This window comes from Cicer arietinum, chromosome 2 (genome assembly GCF_000331145.2).
Source record: "Cicer arietinum cultivar CDC Frontier isolate Library 1 chromosome 2, Cicar.CDCFrontier_v2.0, whole genome shotgun sequence".
Classification (NCBI taxonomy): Eukaryota; Viridiplantae; Streptophyta; class Magnoliopsida; order Fabales; family Fabaceae; genus Cicer; species Cicer arietinum.
The window spans coordinates 50,378,160-50,402,328 of NC_021161.2; the positions used below are offsets into that span (position 1 = coordinate 50,378,160).

The 24,169-nt window shown below is 29.4% G+C and overlaps 3 protein-coding genes across 4 annotated transcripts; 2 read left to right on the plus strand and 1 right to left on the minus strand.

The window, feature by feature from the left end:
- Nucleotides 1-6,386: 6,386 nt before the first annotated feature.
- LOC101511731 (uncharacterized) lies at nt 6,387-7,169 on the plus strand. Its single transcript, XM_004491287.4, has one exon. The coding sequence runs from the start codon at nt 6,501-6,503 to the stop codon at nt 6,906-6,908; it is 408 nt and encodes a 135-aa protein (XP_004491344.1). The 5' UTR covers nt 6,387-6,500; the 3' UTR covers nt 6,909-7,169.
- A 10,179-nt stretch (nt 7,170-17,348) lies between these two features.
- LOC101512047 (peroxisomal and mitochondrial division factor 2-like) lies at nt 17,349-19,077 on the plus strand. Its single transcript, XM_004491288.4, has 2 exons — nt 17,349-17,532; nt 17,781-19,077. The coding sequence occupies exon 2, from the start codon at nt 17,789-17,791 to the stop codon at nt 18,716-18,718; it is 930 nt and encodes a 309-aa protein (XP_004491345.1). The 5' UTR covers nt 17,349-17,532; nt 17,781-17,788; the 3' UTR covers nt 18,719-19,077.
- Nucleotides 19,078-20,818: 1,741 nt separating this feature from the next.
- Nucleotides 20,819-23,474, minus strand: LOC101512376 (uncharacterized). Of its 2 annotated transcripts, none has more exons than XM_004491289.4 (4): nt 23,258-23,474; nt 22,309-23,063; nt 21,965-22,057; nt 20,819-21,142 (listed from the first exon to the last, which is right to left on the minus strand). In XM_004491289.4, exons 1-3 carry the CDS (start codon nt 23,364-23,366, stop codon nt 21,971-21,973), a joined length of 951 nt encoding a protein of 316 aa, XP_004491346.1. In that variant the 5' UTR covers nt 23,367-23,474; the 3' UTR covers nt 20,819-21,142; nt 21,965-21,970. The 2 variants fall into 2 exon arrangements, with proteins under 2 accessions (XP_004491346.1, XP_073221174.1); XM_073365073.1 differs by having other exon boundaries at nt 22,309-23,089; nt 23,258-23,402.
- Nucleotides 23,475-24,169: the final 695 nt, after the last annotated feature.

Below are 24,169 nucleotides of genomic sequence, written 5' to 3' on the forward strand. Positions count from 1 at the left end.
TTTCTTATTTTGTATTCAATTATCTTTTTAAAAAAAAAACTATGTTTTAATGTGAGAAGGTTTATTCAAAGAAATATTTTATTCCTTACAAATTTCTTCAACAATTTGATTACATTTGAAAATTTTCTAATTGGTTCAAGGTCTACAAATTTTACTTGCCCACATCCAATAATAATTTGTCCTTTAAAATAGTTTTTTGGTCATTTACCAAGAATACTAGAAATCATGACATGACAGTGGGAAAAAATTGTTAGGATGGTTATATTCACTACAATCAATTTCTATATTGAGTATCTTTGAAAAAGGTTTGTTGCTTATGTATCATTTCCTTATACAAAAAAATGAAGAAATAAACGCTTTATTATTTTAGTGGAATATTGGAATCTAACTTCAAATAATAGTTATAGCATTTTATTAAATGTGACATCATTGTATCTCACATGATTTAAAAAAAGCAAATAAACATGTGTACACCTTTGAATTCAAGTATTTAGATTTTCATATATTTTCACCGTTTATTTTTAAATTAAAAAATTGATATTAATTTTTTATTGTATAATTTAAATTATCTAATATCAAATCAATGATCGAGATTGATTACTTTGTGTAATTATATGCAAGTGCGTGATAATCAACAATTGTATGATTGTGTAAAAAAAAAATGGAAATCCAAGATGGAGCCACATTGGCCTTACCATGTGGAGGATTGATCATTGTTGTCACTCATAGGGCCTTTTGGGAGCTCAAGCCACAAAGTAGTACTAGATAAAATTAACTTCTATGTACGTAGAGGGTGGCTTTTTTAATTGCCACAAGGGTTACAAAATCAAGTACTTTTCTTTTTAAAAATACACAAATCATTTTTTCATTCCCTTTTATTGAAATAAGTTATTTTCACATATATTTAGATTTTTTTAGATTTCGTCGTCTTAGTGCGATATTATTTTAGTTTTCCGGCTTGTTGCGATATTCGTTTGATTTCAGATTGATAGTTCAACGTTGATAAAATACAAATTTAATAAATGATTTTGAGCTCTTCAACGTTGCAACTCTGAATGTATATGCATTTTAGATACTTCAATTTTATCATATTTGTAAGTTTTGTCATATTTGTAAACATTTTGTTTTTTTATGCTACTAACATAGATGTTGGGAGTTTGTTTTCAGAGTCATTATTGTCGTTTTTAGCGACTTTAAATTATATTGTGGATGATGTAATTTCTACCAATTTAAATGAATAAATATATTTTTTAATAAAAAAATACACACTTTTCAATTTATTATAAATTAATCATACTTGAATTAAACGCAATAATCACACTACTCATTTCGATCACTGGATCAAGATTCAATAAATCTAAATTTAAAATATTAAATATTAAATTTAAAATTTAGATGGTTGGATCTCCATTGCATCACTCCATACACTAACTTAATTCATCAATATGGAAAGCATAATGCAAAGTGGCCGCCCTAGTGTTGAAGGTCATAGAATAAAAAAGGTTACATATATAGCTTGAAAAGCCACATGATGCTTGACTAGCTCTAACATGTATTGTAAAAAATATGTACTTTACAAATTTTACATTAACCAAACAAGTTGAAGAAAAAAAAAATACTAGTATATAGTTATGTTGAAACATTGTTGAGATATAATGCATTTGAATAAGGTTAGTTGATAGTATAATTTTTGGCATTTAGTACGTATGCAAGCAGCACCATAGCTGAAAACTTCAGACAAAGCGGGGCTCACAGATTAAAGACTTTGGTCAGTTCATGTGCTCATCATTAAGTTTAAACAGTTTGGAAAAACAAAATACTCACTCACTCCTTCCTTCATTAACATGGACAAGTGTGACTCAATATTCTTCACCTGCTACATGCATCCATTGCTTTTCTTTTTTTATAAAATTTAATTTTTTATATTGTTAGAGACAATTACAAAATCCCCCTCTGCTAATTACTCCACTTAATTAAATTTTCTGTAATTAAAGATTTTCTTGTAGTAGAGAGGCCTACCATGTGAGAGTTGAATTTATTTGCATCATATGTCGAAACAATAAAAATGATAGAAAAAAAGTTGTGGTCTAAAAGGTGAAGACGCAGAGAGTGATGTAGGATGTCCACACATTAATGAATGTGAAAATAGATTTATTGGAATAATAAGAAGGGGCCATATGAGTACGGATATTAAGAGAAAATAAATATTAAAAAAAAGAAGAGTGTAGTGTGTGAATGTGACAAAAAGAAAAGGATCTTCGTGGGTCTGAGCACATGGAGTCCCATATGCCCAACAAAACAAAATCTGTAATACAATCCCAATGACCCAATACACCCATTGGTTTCCTTCTTGGAAACACCACCACCTCCCTTCTCTCTCTCAATCTCCACCACACATTCTCTCTCATCATCTAATCTATTGTGTGCGCTATCACATCAGATACTTTTTTTTTTCTTTCTAATAAACAAATATTACCAATTTAATAGTTACTTCATTTTGTGGGTTTTATACTTTCAAATTTATTGTTGAAGTGACATTTACCCTCTAACTACAAATCCTATCCTATCACATGAGTTAAAATAATATATATTTTAGTTGGATTCATAAAAATTAAATTATATTTCAACTTAAAAATTATAAATATAAACTAGAATTAATTATTTATGTTCGATAACATTTTAAAATACAAAAATCAATTATATAGAAGAAATACTTTTATAGTTTTCTTTAACATTTTAAAAAATAATGTTTAAAATTAAATACCAATTTTTTTTATATAATACGTAATAAACGGGCTCTTCATGGGCTAACCTTTAAGGAACAACCATAACACAAATAATTGGGTTATGTTCTTACAATCTTAAATAAGTGGACTTTTATTACAATCGCACAAATTTTGTGTATCACCATTATTTAGTTTTTGTTTTTTCTTTATCTTGCGGTGACCAGCTATAATTTTATATTATACTAGCACATATGTATATGTGTATACTGTGTATTTGCATGTAAAACGAAGATAATAGTGGATAGTTTAACTAATATTTGGTAATTAATAAATTAGAAGATTAAATAAAAAATAATATTACAAACTAAAAAATAAAATAAAAACGCTATTAACATATAATACGAGAATGTTTCTTTAAACAACTTTATTTTCTTTTATGAAAAGATTGTATTATAACTTAAAATTATGAAAAAAAATCTGATTTAAAAGACTCTTTATTAAATGAGAGATTCATAATATAAATGTTACATTAAATATTTTAATATTATCACTATTTTAAGAATTAATGTAGACGATAAATTTTATATATCAACATTAACTTTTTTTTTTAATTATATCACTCATTAATTAGTATTTTAAATTATATTTTAATCAAATTTATAAGGAGTCAAACTCTAGATAATAATACGAATTATTTAACTTAAACTCCGAATAAAAATTCAACCTAAAAGACCAATCTATTAAGCAGAATAATTTAATAGCCTAAAATTTTACAAGTGAGAATCTTAACATATTGTCATTCAGACCAATTACCCCCAATTATTACTCCCATAGTTATGAATCATGATGCTTTAGTTTTTGCTTTTAATTATGTGAGTAACATATATTATATAAATATTTGGTAATTAATAAATTAGAAGATTAAATAAAAAATAATATTACAAACTAAAAAATAAAATAAAAACGCTATTAACATATAATACGAGAATGTTTCTTTAAACAACTTTATTTTCTTTTATGAAAAGATTGTATTATAACTTAAAATTATGAAAAAAAATCTGATTTAAAAGACTCTTTATTAAATGAGAGATTCATAATATAAATGTTACATTAAATATTTTAATATTATCACTATTTTAAGAATTAATGTAGACGATAAATTTTATATATCAACATTAACTTTTTTTTTTAATTATATCACTCATTAATTAGTATTTTAAATTATATTTTAATCAAATTTATAAGGAGTCAAACTCTAGATAATAATACGAATTATTTAACTTAAACTCCGAATAAAAATTCAACCTAAAAGACCAATCTATTAAGCAGAATAATTTAATAGCCTAAAATTTTACAAGTGAGAATCTTAACATATTGTCATTCAGACCAATTACCCCCAATTATTACTCCCATAGTTATGAATCATGATGCTTTAGTTTTTGCTTTTAATTATGTGAGTAACATATATTATATAAATGACAGTTTCAAATTAGATCGCCACTTCCCTATCCATAAAACCAACTTGTCCTAAATTTATTGTGCAAAAGGTAGTATTTGATTTCCTTAAATTTCCAACTTGTTAATTTGATATGGGTATGGATTGACATAATTGTAGTTTTACATGATTAATTTGGCCTAAAAAGGTTAGGGAAGGTTTTGTGGGGCTCAAGGTGGGGTCACTAGAAAGTAAACATGTGGCAGTCATGCGAAAGGTGGTGATGCATATCATGTAGCAAGTTTAGATACTCATCTACTCATTTTTATACCTACAATGTCATGATCATAATATTTATCATATCTTAATGTATCAAATGTATGAAAACATAATATATCTTTCATTAATAATTTTAGTAATAGAATATGCTGATTTAGTAATTTATATAACTTTTTATTTAATCAATAAAATTATTGTATGTTTACAATTTCAATATATTTAATAATTATATAGAATTTATTTTTATTTATAAATAAAATAGTATAATTACTACTAAAAAATTATATATATATATATAATCATAAAAATTTAAATTCAATATAATAATATTAATATTTTATCAATTAAATTAAGATTTAAATCATAAATTTAATTTATATTTGCCCCTTAAGCTAGTGTGTGTATATATATATATATATATATATATGAAAGAGAAGAAGAGAGTGGAGGAGCACATGGGTGGGTGTTAGGTTCAAGGAATTCATGTGAGCACATGTGCTTTCTCCCTTTTGTTTTGTGTCTTGTGGGACCATTTTCTCCACTCCATCCATCCACAGCTCACACAAATCAGTACTAACGGGGTTCCAATTTTTCAGTAAGATTTTTTAGACTTTATTATTATTATTATTATTATTATTATTATTATACTTTCACTTTTACCACTCCATAGTCCACATATATCCACCATTCTAACCTGCGCGTTTGCCTCTAACTTCAATCTTATTCTTACTAGCTAAGGATCCTTTCACCTTAATCAATCACCATATATATCTATTATTACTTTTACTTACATATATGCATGTGCTTAGCGTGCGTTTACCTCACCATAATTATCTCATTAGTGAGTTACTCATTTGCAACTCATATGATTTTAAATTGGATTAGAGAAATTAATTAACACACACACACACAAACATGTTGATTACTTCACTAGGTCTCATCACATATTTAGAAAATTCACATTCATTTGGCTCTCTCAACTTTGGAAATAAAATGTTACCCCCATATAAATTTATGAACTTAAGTCAATAATAAAGAAAATATTGATTTTATTGATAATTATAAATTGTAAGATATATGAATTTAAATTTTTTGCAGTTGAAGTATCACAAATTGTAAATTATGAAAAAATATTTCCTTAATAAGAATGTGTTACGCAAAAATTAATTATAAATGTAATATCACATTCAAAATTAGTGTATTATTACTTGAGTCAAAATTATTGGATTTCATATTTATTTATAGAAAGAACTATATTAGTGATAGTATAACATAATTTAAAGTTTCAAACACACTCTATTTTTTTTAGTTAAAAAACATACTCTTATTTCTTTTATTTTTTATTTAATTTTTTTATATTAAACATTTATCTTTCTAAACAAAAAAAAAAAAGTTGAAACTTTAATGATTTTTCATCTAAAATCGTTAAAAGACACTATATTTTTAAAGAAAGGTTAAAATAAGACAATTTACAATTCTAAGTGAAAAATATCTAAAAATCTAACATTATTATTATTTAAAAAGATAAAATAAATACTTTTTAGATTAAAAAAATATAAGTGATAAATTTAAAACTTTTAAATTAAGTTTGAATGACATATCATACAATTTTATACATCTAAAATAGCTGTTGTCAACAAAACAAATAGTTTGTGAGCATGTATGTGCTTAAATTACATTTTGATAATTATTATTATTATAAGAAGAAGAAAATTTAGAAAGCAAATAAAGAAAGAGATGAATGAAAAAAGTGAAGAAGTAGAAGACGCTCTTGTTGTGGAGCGTGAAAGTAATAATAAAATTAAACCATATATATCTTCCTATCACATAACTCCAATTGAATTAAAACTTTGGGTTTTCTTCTTTGTATTGTTTGTGAGTCCAAAATTAGTGGGACCAGCTTCGTTGGCATTGACATTTCTAGCACCTCAACAATTATTTAACACATCTTCCTCTCATTCATTTCATATACTATAACTCTCCAACATTCATTCATAATAATTAACACTTTACACTCTCTCACATACAAATCTTAATTACCATTATATATTTACACATCCATGGAAGAAGAAAACATGGAAACACAAAGTAACAACAAAATCATACCTACATTTCTTAGCCAAAACACAAATACTACTCATGATGTTCAAAAGTCCTTGCATGTTTTTCGGCGAAGCCGAAAGCGGTGGACGAAACATGGTGACCGTGTAATTGTTGTTGACGAGAAAGAAAAAGAAAAGGAAGAAAATGAAGATGAAATGAATGGAGAGGATGATAGAGAAGAGATAGAGAGAAAGATTAATGCATTGCAGAGGATTGTACCTAATGGTGAGGCTTATGGTGTGGACAAGCTTTTTGATGAAACTGCTAGCTATATTGTTGCTTTACAATATCAAGTCAAAGCATTGAAGGCTCTTACTGGCTTCTTTCAAAAGTTGGAGAAAGAGAAAACTAAACTTGGTGGTTAGTTAATTCATTCATTCATTCTTCATCATCAATCCATCATAATCATATGGAATGGAATGGAATCCCTTAATTAGGTTAGCTTCTTTTTGTTTTTTTATTTTTTATTATTTTTATTTTTCCCACAAACCCATTAGTTTTAGATTTTTTTTTTGTTGGTTTTTTTTTTTTTTTTTAATTTTGTTGTTGTACTTTTGGTTGGGAATCCCAACTTGGGATCAAGGAAAGTTTATCCCATTTTATTAGATTTTTTAATTTATTTTTTCCATGTTTTAGTTTTAATATGTTTTTTTTACTTTATATTTATTTATATGTTGCTTGATAATTTAACTATGTTTTTAATCGGCAGAAATATGTTTGAGTCGGTAACATGGTATTGCAAGTTTGCAACACACAAGTAGTTCATGAGATTTGGGTAATTTGTATAGGAATCAGTCAATTTTGTGATTTTTGCAATGAAGTTAGAAGAGAAAAGGGATATACACTTTCCGGATAAAACTCATGAGATTTTTGTATTTGTCATATCATTTTATTTCTCTCCATTTTTATTATATAATTATTAGATGTTGGGATAAAACTATCTTACATTAACGGTATAAACTAAGTTTCAGTTTAGAACGGTTGAAAGTAATTTTCATGATATTATTATTATGATGATGATGTTGTCCTCTTTTGCTAATGTATGTGGGCTTTGGTGGAGTTTTTCATTTTGGTCTAGTGGGCCAGCAGTTGGATCTAAAAATCTGGGTTGGGATCAGACACATTTTCAAAAAGTAACATTGTTCATACATGTTGTCATTGGTCACTTTCTCTTTATTTTCTTGTGGTGAAAACTTTGTTTTGGTGGAGATTTTGGTTTGGAATAGGGTTGTTTGACTTTTTGGCTGTTAGCCACTACTACCTCAATAACTTGGACTTAGGGATATTGCATATATACTGGGAAAAAAAAAATAGTAGAGAGGGCAACCATCTTGATGAGCTATAAAGTATTTTACATTGCGTGTTATTTTTTTTGGTATAAGATGAATCTCTACATAGAGAGATTAATTTCTTTAGCCATATAGAACTATATCTATAGCAAAGTTTTTGCTCAACAATTTTAACACGGGCACATTTTCAAGACTAGACTCAAACTAAGTAGGTAAAAGTTAATGATATTTATATATAATCTCATCAAAATGCTGTTTGAGTGCATTGTGTGTCATTCAAAATTGATAATAACTTGTAAATAATGAGAAAAGTGACAAATTTGATAAGAAATTGTAAAAAGAAAGAAATATATTATCTACTTTTGGTGTTTAGTTATTTTTTGACGAATAAAATAAATTGATAAAAATTATTTCGATGAAAAGAAATAGTTAATTTAGAGAAAAATATACTTAATCGTCAAAAATAAATTATTTAAAGGCAGATAAAAAAAAAAGTCTCGCATTTGATCTAAGGAGTACTAAAATTGTAATATAAAACAAAAGAAAAGAAGTATAATATTCATCGGTGGTATTCAACATATGGTTTATATAGGTGCTATGCGTGTGTGAATCACAATCCACTGACTTTTAAATTTAGAACTTTGTATGGTTTGTTTCTGCATACAACATTTCTTGTGCTATGTGTAGTATTTACCTAGTTAATATATATCGTTTTGATATATTTTTTTTAATAAAGTTTACAACTTCCGAATCAAATAAGCACTTTTGGATAACTGCAAAAATATTTGAAAAATTATGATGTTACTAGTGCATTAAATTTATCTAGGGTGTGTGTTGATGTTTTGTAATTGTTCTTAATTTTTCAATTATGATATTGATACAAAGTATTTATCAACTTTGTTCGGTTACTAATCTCCACTAAAGAATTTGATTTATCATTATTATTGGAATTTCTCCTTCCAATCATGTTTTTTTATCTGCCGTGATTGGTGAAATTTCTCTTTAGTTAAAGTTTTTTTTTTTAAGTCTTTGATCAAAGTTTTAGTTAAATAATAAACTAAAAAAAAAACTCAATTATTAGTTAAAAATATATTTTTACAAAAAAAAAAAAAGTTGATCAATCCAAATGAAATAGCAGTTTGTTGATAGCAATCCATTTTTGTCTGATGGAGTGTTCGATATTTTTTCGGGTTACAAGTTGAAAGGATGGCGGGTGTGACCATAAGAAAAGTATGGTTTTCTTTTTGAATATATCTTCTATTAGATGCAAAACAATTTATTCTCTCTTTTGAAAGTGCAGTAACCCGATAACTGGATAAATTTAAAAGAGAAAAGAATATTGTTACATTATATTACTATTAACGGTGTTCACATCATAACCTAACGTGGATTTGCAATGTTCTGCATGAGATTGAAGATATAATCAAATGGTTTTTGAAACAAAGTATCAAAATAAAAAGAGAAAACAATGAAAGCAAACATAGATTAAGTTGATAATGATCTACAACTTAAGATGATTAATAAACCAATGAGAAATCATCACAGTAGAATATAATTTATTATAAGATTCATTTAGGATTCTAATCTAATAATCAAAGAGGAGACTTTATCACTCTCATTATTCTTATTAGCGATAAACTCTACTTATCTTTCAAAGTTCCTTTAAATGAGGTCCTTACTAGAGTATTTATAGGAAAAATGTCCATATAGCTAAAAGGCCTAAAATCATTATTATAAGCCCACTAAATGGGCTTACACCATTTAATTAAAATAAAACCAAAATGATAGTTTTCTACTTCCCACTTTCATCTATACCTTTCACCCTCCAATACTTTTAAAAAGACTATTTTACTATATATAAAACTGATTTTTTTTTTCATTCTACTTTCCACTCACATATTCGAAATTAAAAAAAAAAATTGGCAAATTTTCCCAGCATTTCTAAACTTTCAAAACTCCCGAAGCACAAGTTGTTGAGACAAACTCCATATTTAAAGTTTTGATAAAAATAAACAAAGGTTAATTAAGAAAGTTAATTATGATTCTAAAATGTTATGTTAATTTAACTTGTGATTTTGAGTGAATTTAATTAAGAACATAATCAAACAAAGCAGAAAAGACAACAATGAGAACATTCTGCATAAAAACAGAGAATGATCTCCAGTTTCAAAGAATGTTCATCACAACATATTGACCAATCATTCTCCACCTCTTTAACAAAGATTATGCCTCGAAATTTCATTAAAATAAGATCAGAACATGGCAAGAAACAATTAGGATTCATCCCAGCTCAAACAGGATATCAGATCACTAAAATAAAAGGACTCGAAACAGTCAAAATAAAACAGTTTTGGAACTCTAAAAGTCAAATTGTGAAGAAAGTTTGATCAACCTTGATATATGATAAGACATTACAAAGGACATCCATAATGATCAAAACAGGAACTCCATATCGATCATCAAATCTCCAGAAAGATCAAAATGACAGATCCAGATTGATAATCAATCTCCGTTTCCTGCATAACTCCAGCAGCAGTCTGTTTTCTTCTGCAATGGCTTATAATATTTCTCCAAACTTCTCTTGGCTACATTCAAGACTCAAAATCGAAACTGTATCATCCAAGATTAAGGAAGAAGCTTCAAAGGCTTTTTAACTAGAAGACAAAACTGATTCAAAAGCTGTAACAGAATAGTCAAAGCAATTTTAAATCAATTCAAGGCTGGATTAATTTTATTCTGAAATATTGGTTTCAGTCAAAAATACATAGCACTACCAACAACTCTTTTTGACCTTCATTAAATGCGTCTAAAGTCTATAAATAGAAGGCCAATATCTAGGAATAAAACAAGAAATTCAAGTGCTGTAAAATCCCACAAATCAATCACATACACATACTTGAAGTTCTCAAATTTCGCAAAGAAGAAGCAGTTCTATAGTCTCATATCAGGTTGCTTGATCATTACTGAATTCTTGTTAAAGAATCAAATCTCAAACAAAAGTTGAGATATCTCAAATTCTATCAAAAAACAATCTTATTGTAAAAACTCAAACTATAAGAGTTTCTTTAGATTGTATTGAATCCTATCAAAGTTAGATAGGTGCTGATGTTACTTTATGGGTGGAAAGTAATAGAGATTGAAACAGATCAAAGGTGATCTAGACTAGGTGCTGTAAAGTCAAGAAGGATATTTGTTTTAAACACTTAGTGGAAAAACTCACAGTGTGAGGACTGGACGTAACCCAAGTTGGGTGAACCAAGATATATCTTTGTGTGGTATTCTCTATTCTATCTCTTTGTTTGTTAAACTTAATTGATTAACTAAGATAAAACACAAACTGATTTTCTGTTTTAAACTAATCAAGGAACGTTCTATGTTTTTGATAAAAACCAAGAACGTTCTCCGTTTTTCTGTTTTCATAACCAATATCAATCTTGAGTTATTTTTCTTAAGTTTTAACAGGAATTTTTAAAAGGTACATTTACAATTCAAACACCCCTTCCTTATAAATCGACATTGTTACTTCACAAGTAAGTTATAATTTTTTTAATTTCTTGATTGATTTGAAACATTTGAAACGTAATTTCCAACTTTTTAAAATATTTTCGAAAATATTCAACAATACGAAACTTCTAAAATAGTTGATTCAATCATTTTCGAAATTTTTGAGCAATTTGAAACTTCCGAAATAAGAAATTCAAGAATCAAATGAAAATTTCAATTTTATTTAAAACTTTTGAAACTTTGAAATTAAATGAAACTTTCAATTTTTTTTTGAAAGTTCCGATTGATTCATAATTTTCAAAAATATTTTTTTAATACAAATTATTGACATGTTAGTTTTATAGTGGTTAGGAGTTGAGGCGCAGACGAATAAATTATTTGCACTATCATATGCAATATAGGTGAAAGAGTTCCACCGAATGTATTTTATCGACAAATGAATAAAGTTAACCGTCTACCTCATCAACATCGTCGTATGTTTGGTTTTAGGTATCACGAACTTCATGAGGATGTTCAAGAGCCTGAACAGATGGACTATGAGAAACCTGATGAGTAAACAATCAAAGAGTAGATCCAACAACGTGGATTATCTGGAAGATCTTTGCTCACATCAATGTTGACACAATACGAACACCATGTGGCTCTGATGATATGAGAAAGAGATGTATATTTTAATTAATTAATTTTTTAATTAAGAATAAGTATTTTATATATAGTATATTTTTGTGATAAAATTTAATACATTATTTTATTGTTATGTTTTTTAATTACTTGTAGGATTGTGGTCTGTTGAAGGTGATCACACACGGTTTAAAACTAAAGAAATTTACTGAAGTACTAATATATTGTACAACATTAGATTCAAAAATATGGATTGGTACACTTGTCTTCAGCTTATATGATGATGATCGAAGATGGTCGTCGATGGTCTCATAATTATCTATATAGAAAGGTGACATAGAGAGACCAACTCGTTTCACATACCATTTGGAGAGATGACCATTACATTGGACGATGTGACGACTCTTTTGTCAATTCCTCCATGTTGTAAGTTTTTCAATATTATAATATAAATAGTTGTTATTATTTAGAAAGATAAAATAAATACTTTTTATATTAAAAAATATATAATTGATCAATGTAAAACTTTAAATATACGTTGAATCACTTATCATACAATTTTGCTTTATATATATATACATCTACAATAGTTGTTGTCAACTAAACAAATAGTTTGTTAGTATGTATCTGCTTTAATTACATTTTGATTATTATTATAAGAAGAAAATTTACAAAGCAAATTAATAAAGAGATGAATGAACTTGATGAGCAGACAATTGAAGAGTACGTCCAACAATGTAGATTCTCTGAAGGATATTTGTTTACATCGGTGTTGACACAATATGAACACCATGTGACTCCGATGATAAGGGAAATAGAGGTATATTTTAATTAATTAATTTTTTTAATTAAGAATAAGTATATTATATATAGTATATTTTTGTAATAAAATTTGGTACATTATTTTATTGTTATGTTTTTTAGGATCGCGATCAGTTGAAGGTGATCACACATAGTTTGAAACTAAAGAAATTTAGTGAAGTACCAATATATTGTACAACATTAGATTCAAAATTTTAGATTGATACACTTGTCTTTAGCTTATTTGATGATGATTGACGATGGTCTCATATCTATCTATGTAGAAAGTTGGCATAAAGAGACCAACTCATTTCACATGCCATTTAGAGAGATGATCATTACATAGATAGATATGAGACCATAGACGATGTGAAAAACCTACCACATAGACGATGTCACGACTCTTTTGTCAATTCCTCTATGTGGTAGGTTTTTCAGTATACTAATAATCCTTTGATTGCTACACATGAACTGCTGGGAACAACAATGGAAGAAGCCTCTATTGACATAAAATTTAACAAATGTGTCAATATAGACTACAGTGGTTGCGTGATATATACAAAAGTTTCATTCAAACTAACCGATTTGAGTGTGCTACAAGAACATATATTTTGCACTTAGTTGGAATCACTGTTTTCGCTAGCAAGACTCATACTCGCATCGAGACGAAGTATATTAGCTTGTTCACTAATTTAGAGTGTCGTTGGAACTATGCATGGGGTACAACTGCATTGATTGTGATATATGATAACTTGGGAGATGCAACTATTCATGAAACTAGAAAGTTGAGAGGATATATGACTCTGTTACAAGTATATGATTCATATTAAATTGAGTTATTAATTTATTAAGTTGTATTTTTAATTTATTAAATTGTTTTTTAGTTTTTGTGTACTGCTAGATTTACGGGCACTTTCCAAACATCTGTAAGTGGGGTGACAATGAAAGGGTTCCTCAACATACTTCAAGAACTTGTAGGTGGACTGCAAAACATGGTGTCGAAGGTAGGTTGCTTGTGGATGTTGTGTTTATCCTATACAATGACGATCGAGTCAATCATCCTTTTGAATCAACGATGATATTCTCTATCTACCTTTGTTGGGGTGGAGTTTCAGATTCATATCTACCGAAGCGATATCTTCGATAATTTGGTCGAATTTAGTGTATTATTCTTTAAGAGCATATATGATGACCATTTAAAGTCTCTCGCTTGTAGTGACATTCCTTGACGAGTTCTATGAGAACTTTTTTGCTTGGTACTTAAATGTTTGACATCCTATAATCATCTCTGATGCTCCACATGTTGCATCATCTTCTGCACAAGCTAGTCGATCTTCTTCACAAGACACTAGAGCGTTTGAGCTTTATAGATGGCCATACAAATGATAAATCCAGATGGTGAAGCTTATGTAATACCAAGTGAGTTACTTTGCATATTTCAGGAAGACCATTAATAGATTGTCTTAATATGTATTTTGTTTGATGAATATATTTCGCATGAACATAATTCTCGTTATAGTATATGTTTATTTTTTTATTTTTTATTTTTTCAATTATGCAACTATTACTTTATTTATATAAAAAAACAACAACATAAAGCTTTACACATACAAATTAATCCTCATTTAATGAAACACAGGAACATTTGATAAATATTGAATCTATGTGCTTCCAATACTTGAGACGTAATGCATAAGCTATTTCTCATGTCTTCGCACCATCATTGCAAAATTCTCTCATTTATATGAGGTAGGTTGCAAAGGACAACCCAACTTCAATTTTATCTACACAATAAAGTATTAAAAATTAGTTTATCATAATTTTATCTTTACCTAGTGGTCTTCGTTGACAAATTAAATTGCTATTAAAGAATTACGAGAACAATCCCTTTATAGTGGTTCATTCAGTGGAAATAATGTCATATTTAAATTATGGGACAATGACACCAAAACGACATAATAGCTATCACGTAATTCATCTCTGATATAGTCATCCACTTTTCTTGATATAGTCATCCGTTTTTCTTTTTCTTGAGCACCAAAACTAGATATCTTTAATGAGTTCCACACTTTTTCAACATTGTCATAGAAAACGTTGGAGTAAAGATTTTGATGTAGATTGATATCTTTTTTCTAAATGTGTTCGAACTAAAGGCCAAGATTTTTCACTTCGACCTAATAATGTTGCAATTGTGCGATAACCATATTTTCCATCAGATAGAACATCTAATATGTCATCGATATACTGATAAATAAAAGTAGGAAAATATTTCTTAGATGGTTGTTTTGCTTATTCTTGAGATGATTGCTTTGCAGATTCTTGAGAAGGATCAACATATTCTCAATATGAAGGATCACAAGGAGTGTCAAACTATTTTCTCCTTTTATTATTTTTAGTAGCTCATTTGGTTTTCACTTTATGAGGTGGTGGACACATTGTTGTTATATGTGGAAATACAAATTCACACACTTTTTGTCCTGAATATCTTTTGACCAACAATATTTAATGTCTTTTTGTATGCTTTCATTGTCTCCCACTCTTCTAAGAAGTCATATTGTGATAAAGATTCTTCATGGTCCAATTTATGATCCATGCTTAATTTTCTCTAAAAAGCATGAATGATATCTAAAAGGATGAAAGCACATGATATCTCCAAATATGCCAACTCACAAACACAAGATAATCCATGAGTTGTTCTGATTGAGCAACCATATTTTTTGCTTTGTCAATACCTATCATCTTTACTCTTTTTAATTGTTTATCAATTTTTTTTAATGCATTTTCTTGATACAAAGTGATGCAACTTTGATAAAATTGTGAATTATACTCGTGCTCAATATCCGTTATCATGTGATACTCAACGATATACATCTGAATTTGAATGAACAGTTGCCATTGTGAGAACAAGTTACTGTTGATTTTGATTTTACTTTATATCTTGCACATCCCAAAATTAAATTTATCTTTTCTTCCTCTTTTTCTGGTAGCTTTATCAGATCTAATGGTAACAATTATTATTCAATTTTATTTTCCAATAGTTTTTGCTCATTTGAATATAGCTTATCGAGAAGAAAATATCTACAAGATATATTTCAAATAAAATATCAACATATGTGTATACATTAAAAACTAATAATATCAATTATTATTAAGATTATCCGATTTCAATCCTGAATGTATTAGTAGAATCTATAGTCGGTATAACAGAAACTTCACCATCAACTTCACTCATACCTAATTTAATTTGAAAAATTATATAAGTTAATAAATATACTAAGTTTAATTAATATTTATATTATAAATACAATATTTAAAAAAATATACATTTCGAACATTTGAGTAATATTCTAAATTTTTGAAACTTTCAAAACTTTCATCTATCTTTATTGAAAGTTTTGAAATGTTATATTACATTTCAAAGATTTTGTTTTCGAAAATGTACTGCTTTGAAGGTTTCAAAGTTCTAAAATTGTGCATTTAATTTTTTTTTGTTAAACATAAAAGCTTCAAAAATATTTAACAAATACGATAAATTTTATTTCAAAAATTTTTAAATAAATTCAAACTTTTGAATAGTTAAAAAATCTAACCTGACTTTATATTTTGAAAATTTTATATTCAACTAAAGTTTCGAAAATTTTTTAAATCTAATTTTTAAAAAGTTTCAAATATATGAGTAAAAAGATGGATGTATAAATTTTTTACTTTATATATTCTAAAAAATGATAATAAAGTTTTTGCAATATATTGGACGTAACGATGTATACGAGGGGGTGAGAAATATAAAATCCTAAAACTATTATAACTCAACTAAATTATTGACTTGTAATTTTCCTTATATTATTTTGAGTTAACTATTTTCGGATCCTTTCATAACTGATCCAAATAAAAATCGCAAACCATTGCAAATTATAATTATACAATAAGAATCCCTTTAAATAAAACATTGGGTAAAAAACATATACTAAGTTACATCATTTATATCTTGTAAAAAAGGTTACATTTTTTATATCTTTTGGTCGAAAAAAAATTACATTAAATTTAGTACACAACATTAATGCTGTAGTAAAATGAAATTCTAGTAATTAATAATTTAATCAAAAGATAAATAAAATCAGTTAATTTTTTTAATTAAGATTTAAACTTTAATTTTCTCAAAATCTAGTTAAAATTTAAATTTAATTTGAATGATTCTTATTTAAATAAGTTTATTAACTATTCAAATTTAATTATTTAATTAAATATTAATTCTTTAAGATCTCTATTTGAAGAGTTTATACAAGAGAAAAAAAATCGTAACACATAAATTAACAATTATTTTTAATATTATTATACTGAATATGAACCTTGGTCCAAACTAAAAACTCAAATATGTGTGTGAGAATTGTTATATCTGAGAACAAAATAAAATGAAAAAAAAACCCCGCTATGCAGTAACCTATTCCCGATTGAAAAATAATCACCATTAGCGGTGTGGAGCATTTCGAATCTGTACCGTCGGTTTTTATCCTCTTTTTCTGAATTTTGCCTTTTTTTTTTTCTCTTAGAAAGCGAAATGAAAAGAAATTATTAAAAAAAACGGTAACACTAAAGATATTTTTACATTCATTCACACGCACACACGCGCTCATACCAAACCCTAATCCTGCGCATTTCTAAGGTCCTCCTTTCTCTATCACTTTCCCGGAAAATCCTCTCAATTTCCCTGGAAAATTCATCCTCCATTTTCTCACTTCACTCTATCTCCTCCGAACTACGCTTCACTCTTCTCACGGTTTCTCTCGCTCTTTACTCTTATTTTCTCTTTTACTTGCTTAGACTTTAGGATTTATCAATTTATTTATTAATTATTGATACTTCAAAATTGTGTGAATCGTTGATCAATAGCTTTTAACTTCTTCATTTATTTTTTATGTTAATTAAGTTCGCACCAAACACCGCACTGAATTTTTTATTTCGATTTGTTGATACTGGATTGATTTATAGATTTCGGTTTTTGCACCTTTTTTCTTTTTTTCGCAGAATTAACTATGGCGGACGACGGCGTTTCCAACGGCGTAGAGGATCAGCACGAGGAATCCGTGACGAAGATCTCAGCGTTGGAGCGCGTGAGAGACGAATTGCTGAGCGAGAACGCGGAGAAGAAGGAGCAAATCAATAAGCTGACGGCGGAACTCGAGGAACTGAGGAGCAACGGTGCGGAAATGAGGGAAAAGATCGAAGAGATGCAGGCAGAGGTGGAGAGGTTGCAGGGTTCAGCGAAAGCTGCGGAGGTTATTGCAGCCAGGGCGGCGGACCTTGAGACGCAAGTGGCGAGGCTTCAGCATGATATGATAACGGATATGAGTTCTGTGGATGAAATGAAGAAGGAAGCCGATGAATTGAAGGTGGTTTTGAAAGAGAAAGAGTCTAGGGTTGAAAATTTGGTGAGGGAAGTTGAAGAGTTGAAGAAGGTGAAGTTGGAGAGTGAGGCGAGGTTGAGGGATTTGGAGAAGAAAATTGGTGTTCTTGAGATGAAGGAAATTGAGGAGAGGAATAAGAGGATTAGGGTTGAAGAGGAGTTGAGGGATAAGATTGGTGAAAAGGATAGGGAAATTGAGGGTTTTAGACTTAAGGTTGAGGGATTCGAGAAGGTTGCTGCTGACAAGAAAGACGAATCAGGGGAATGGTATAAGGAAAAACTAAGTTTGGAGAAAGCACTTAAAGAATCTGAGGAGAAAGCAAAGGCCTTTGAATTGAATATTATTCAATTGCGCGAGGAAGCAGGGGAAGCTGAGAAGATCATCAGATCACTGAATGAAAAAGCTGTTGAGATTGTCGACAGAGACTTAAATGGCATACACGGTGAAGAGGATGATTGTAAGTTGCAGTGGCCGATCATAGCAGCGGGAGCAGGATCTACAGTAGCTGTTGTTGCAGCAGCAGCTTTGATCTATGTGTACTGTGGAAAAAGGAGGTGATTTTTCTTTGATGGAAGAGTAACAGAGGAAGAAGGGGAATTTGAATGGGAGGTTGTAGAGGTTAGATTTGCCGGTCTTTTACCCACAAATATCCTTCAATTTTGTTTTGCCTTAAAATAATGCATCTCTGGCTTTTGTTTTTAAAGCCCGTTAATTTTTTGATATATGTCAAAGTTGACATACTGGTTTGGTTGTTGGTTGCTTATTTTCTAAGGATTAAAACCATTGTGTGTGTTGGAGCAATGCTCTGATTAACTGCAGTTACTAGGTTTTTATTGTACTGATTACAAGTCTACTATAGTTACCTTGGAAGTTTGGATTTGAAAAATAATAAATAGAATGTTAAATTGAGATTTTGATATCTTTGTTTAGTTTAAGTTTAATTCTTACTAGCTTGTAGGATAACAACACCACTATTGGATATTCTGTGTGTTGTCCTTGATCATAATATCACCTTTTGTCAAGTCGTTCAATTTCTGTGCCATTAGCCATTCCATGGTGAATTTCACTGCACGTGTTTGTTTGAATGTAGAATACATAGAACCTAGCTTGTGAATCTGTGTACGATGGTTATATAATATGATATCTCTTATCTTTTGTCTTTATGTTATTTATTTATTTATTCATTTATTTGTTTGTTGTTGGCTTTTGGCGATGATCTGTGCCATTTTATTGTTGGTTGATGTGTTTGGTGCAACTGTATGACTGTGGTCAGACAAAGATGTTTTTCTGTTTTTGCTCGGTTATTTCCATGCTTATTCTATCTCTAGTAGGGTCACAGTCTCCAAATGAATAGAAAATTTAAGATATATTAAAATAGCAATTTAAAAAGACAATAAAACCTTTTAATTTTATTGAGCATGCCTATATGAATGGACTCCCCTAAGAGTTGTTTATGCATATACACCCATACCATATGTGGTGGCTTTTGAGCGCAATTCTTGGGCGAATTCTAGTGTTTACAGACATAATAACTCGTTAGATAATATCACAGTAATATAATCACAAGTTTTGATGTCATTTTATTATTATTAATATTATTGCAATTTTTTTTAGTTTATTGTCTTATACATACCAAAGAATAATATAATTTGTGGCTCTCCTGTACTGAATTGGCTATGACCTAGGAGTGTTCACGAGTCTAGTTGGATTTTAGGAAAATTGTATCCCAACCTAAAGTGAATGGCGTTGACTTATTAATCTAATGGTGGAGGTAAGTTTGTGTAGTGTCAGACTTACTTCACTTATGCATCTATCTGTAATGTGATTGGGTTTTAGGCTTTTTATTACTAGTTTTGCCTATAACCTAATTGCTCAAATCTATTGATTTTCTTTAAATAGGACTGGCTGACCAAGTCCATGATCCCGAGTAGGTTTGCAACCTTTTCTGCTAACTTTTTAGTTGTTTGTTGTGGTTGCCTAGTTATTTTTTTACCCCAGTAGTTTATTTTGACAAAATTGCGGTGAACTATGATGATTTTACAAAATTCCTCCACGAAATCAAACATGGCCTTTGTATATTTGAAGATCACTGATAGACCCCTGTCAAAAGCTTTGGACTGGATATATGGTACTTACTACACCAGTTGACAAATTGGGAGCCGAAACTCAGTTTAGACTACATTTTTGTTGGGGCTTTTCTTACAGTTCTGTAGTTGAAAAGACTGACTGCTCTAGGCACCAGTTTGACATTATTTAGCCAAAACTCACATTTAAACTATCGTAAATCAGTAATGCTTGATGATCCACACTTCGGTTTTGCATTTTGTATTTGTTTTGTTAAGTTGAAATATGAGTCATTCGATCTATATTGGACTGCTGAGATTGCTCGAATGTGTGTGATTCTCAGATTTTTACGTCATAGCATGTAAGACTGTCTTTGTGACATGACATTTCTATCTCTACAAGTTTCAAAGCAATAGAACGAAATGAACAATGTATGATTGGCACTCTCACTCGTTTTTTCCCTCCACTTTGTAGCTTGTGACTCAAAGCACAGGGATAGAAAACAAAAGAAAAAAAAAAGTCCTGAAAATATCATAATTAGAGGAAAAATGCAGAAACACACACGAACTTACTTCCTAAAATATAATACGTATGTAATTTGTAATGTGCTATTGTTAAATAATTTTCGAGAAAGTTTACAATATGCCAACTGAAATTTGATAGAGGATAATCTAACCCGCTCTGTAACCAAACCAAGCAGTTATAATGGCAACAAGAAAACGTAAGAGAACAAGCCTCATAATATGAGACTCAAAATCAAGGTATACATATAAAAACAAATTGACAGTTCAACTAAAATAAATAAGTAAATAAAACAAATTAACTGCTCTAAAAGGGTGCCATAACATCATGTGACTTGCAAATTGCAATGCCTCAATATACCTTAGCTCAAGGGCCAACCTCCTGTGAAGCTCCCAGCTATAATATTGAACAAAAGAAGAAAAACAAAACAATTTACATGTTAGAAAACAGTCCGAATACAATATTCAAGTTCAAAAAGTCCAATTAGTGGAAAATATGTGATAAATGATGAGGTAAGACCCAACAAGTTTGGTTCACTAATTTTTCTTAAGATATCATCTCATTACTTTGATATTTGACTAGACTTTAGACTTTTGATTATTCAAGAGCATCTATAGAAAGTTACTTGTTACTGTTAAAACAAATATCTCACATTTGTACATTACTGTTTAATTTAATCACAGTGCCTAAGACTATGATTTGTCTGAGGTCACTTCAGATTTTTGAACCTCTTGATAGGGTGCACAGAACCAAACTCAGCCAAATAAAAAATAGACTACTACCCAAACTACTCTTAATATCTCTTTTACTTACCAGTTTTACAACAGTTGCAGTTCGTTTTTATTAATTAGTTATAACTTGTATTTCAATACTACAGTCCAAATTACAATATTATTCCCTGCACCCTCCAGTCGCAGCCCAACTAACTTTTGGGCCAAATCTAAAGGACAGCTCGAGCGACCTGCCCACTTACACCTTTAACAACACCTTCCTTGCAATTAACCTCACTAATACAGCTCATCATAAACCAAGCACTTAAAGTCATATTTGCAGCTTGTGAAATCAGAACATATTAGACACTTACTAAGAAATCAAATAATGAAAGTTATTAATTAAAACATGCAGCATCAAATTTACTGGTAGTATTTTATTGAAATTTTTAACTAGGACACTGGTTAGTATATGTCAAAATAAAATACTTAACTAAGGTTTACTCACCTTGAATTATCTATCACCACGCCTCATAATTTCAAAGAGTCCACAGCAACTCTTCCAAGAGGTGTGTTGCCTTTGAGTCACAGGAAAAATGTTCTATCACAAAACAAAGAAAAAAATCATTATATATATTTATATATCTTAGAACTTTATAACACTTACTAAATGCAATCTAAAATTTCCATGTGCATGTTTCGTATTGTGGCGAGTTTGACAAAATCATGATAGTACCGTGATTTTACTGAAGTTACCTTATGTCAAAATCACAATGGAACACTGCGATTCTGGCAAATCTACCACCAATCTAAACATGCACGTATAGAAAATTATGATAAAGTGTGAATTACCTCTGGGTTTTCAATGCTTCTAGATTCTTCAATCATGACTTGCTCAGCAGCACTATTGCTTTCAGAATCAGGAAAATTTGAAGATGGTTGAAGAGTCTCCTTAGCACTTTCATAGGATGATGACTCTTGAATATCTGATTGTTCCTCAACTTTTTCATATGTAGATGTCACCAATGATTGTTCAATTCCCTTTGGAGGATTACCCTTTTCACCCTCATCAGATTTTGAACCACTTTTCTCCAAATAAACTCCCCTTGAAACTACATCACTTAAAGGCAGAGAAGAACTAATATTAACCTCATTTGAAAACAAAACATTCTTCTCCTCTTCAGAACCTGTCATGTCCTTAATTGCTTCAACCACTTCAGTTTCCCTTAATCCCTCATTATTGTCCTCTGAAGAAGGTAATTCAGTTTGCTCCACAACATGATTAGCCATAACTGATGAAAAACCATCATTATCTTCAAGTGATATAAAATCTTCCTTTTTCTCTTCCTTCAATTCCAGTTCTACAGTTTCTGAGGCCAATGCATTCTCAACCTGTTCATCAATTTTAACAACATCTTGTGTATCACTGAGAGACTTGGATTTTCCACCACAATCATCATCATCAGCAGCAGCAGCAGAAGCTACTTCAACAGCTACTACCTCCTTATCTTTACTTAATGATTCTTCTTTTTCTACCTTTTGTGTGTCATGCAATGTTTCATTGAAATAGCCTTCCATTTTGGTATGATTTTCAGATAGAAAAGAACCTGAAGGTAAATAAAAACCTCTTTAACTACAACATAAGGAAACCATGTGTCAAAGAAATCTTTTTGTTATTTATATATTTGGTTAAATGAAAACATAGGATACCAAACAAGGATGTAAACTAAACACAAAAAACAACAAAAAGGGGTGAGTGAGAAATGAGCATGCATGGTAGATGGCAGAGAGTGATGATTACCTTGGTTTTGGAGTTGAACAGTAGCTGAAGAATGTTGGTTGGGCAGAGTCAAAGTTCTGTTTTTTTTCTTGGCATGTTTTGATTTGTTTCTTGTTGAAACTGTAGGCATGGTTGCTGAATGGTTGTTGCTATGTTTTGAAGAGAACGGTGGATAATGAAAATAATTAAGGACAATGTTATTGGCTTGACTATGTTGTTGTGTTGTGTGGTTGGTTTCCTTTATGTTTCCCTTTTCCTGTTTATATGGTATCATAAAGTATAAACAATTAACGAAGTGCTTTTAATTTGAAACGCTGCTGGAGGGAAATCATGTGATGCGTTACAGATAGATATTTTTATTAAAGATAGTTAAGTATATTAAGTGACCGTAAAAAGTATGTGAGTTACATTACAGATCATGCATCGTTAATTTTTTTGGTTAATAAGTAAAAAGTACTCATATTTTACACAAGCTTTAGTCTTGAAGGAGGGCATGGTGAGTATGTCTGGAAAGATTCTTCACGAGATTAATAGTATAAAAATATTTTACATAATATTATTAAATAATATGTGTGGTAACATATATGTTATGTATGTGTACAATAATAAAATTCTTTAATAATAATAAATAAATAAAAAATCCAAAATTTACTTCACGTGGCATATATGATTATATATATATATATAGCCACAAACAATTTTGAAGTTTTGAATCACGACAATAAGCGATTATTCTTGCGGCATTAATAAGGAAGACCACAAGCATAACGTTTAAAATCACGACAATAATCATAAACAACTTATTTTGCATAAATCTCTTTAAACTTCTTCCTTTTTTCGGCATTAAGACCTTTATTTTTTCCATTATTGAAATCAAGATAATTAGATGAGTTTGGAGTTGGAATGCATGCATTGGCATTGAAGTTTCTAAAA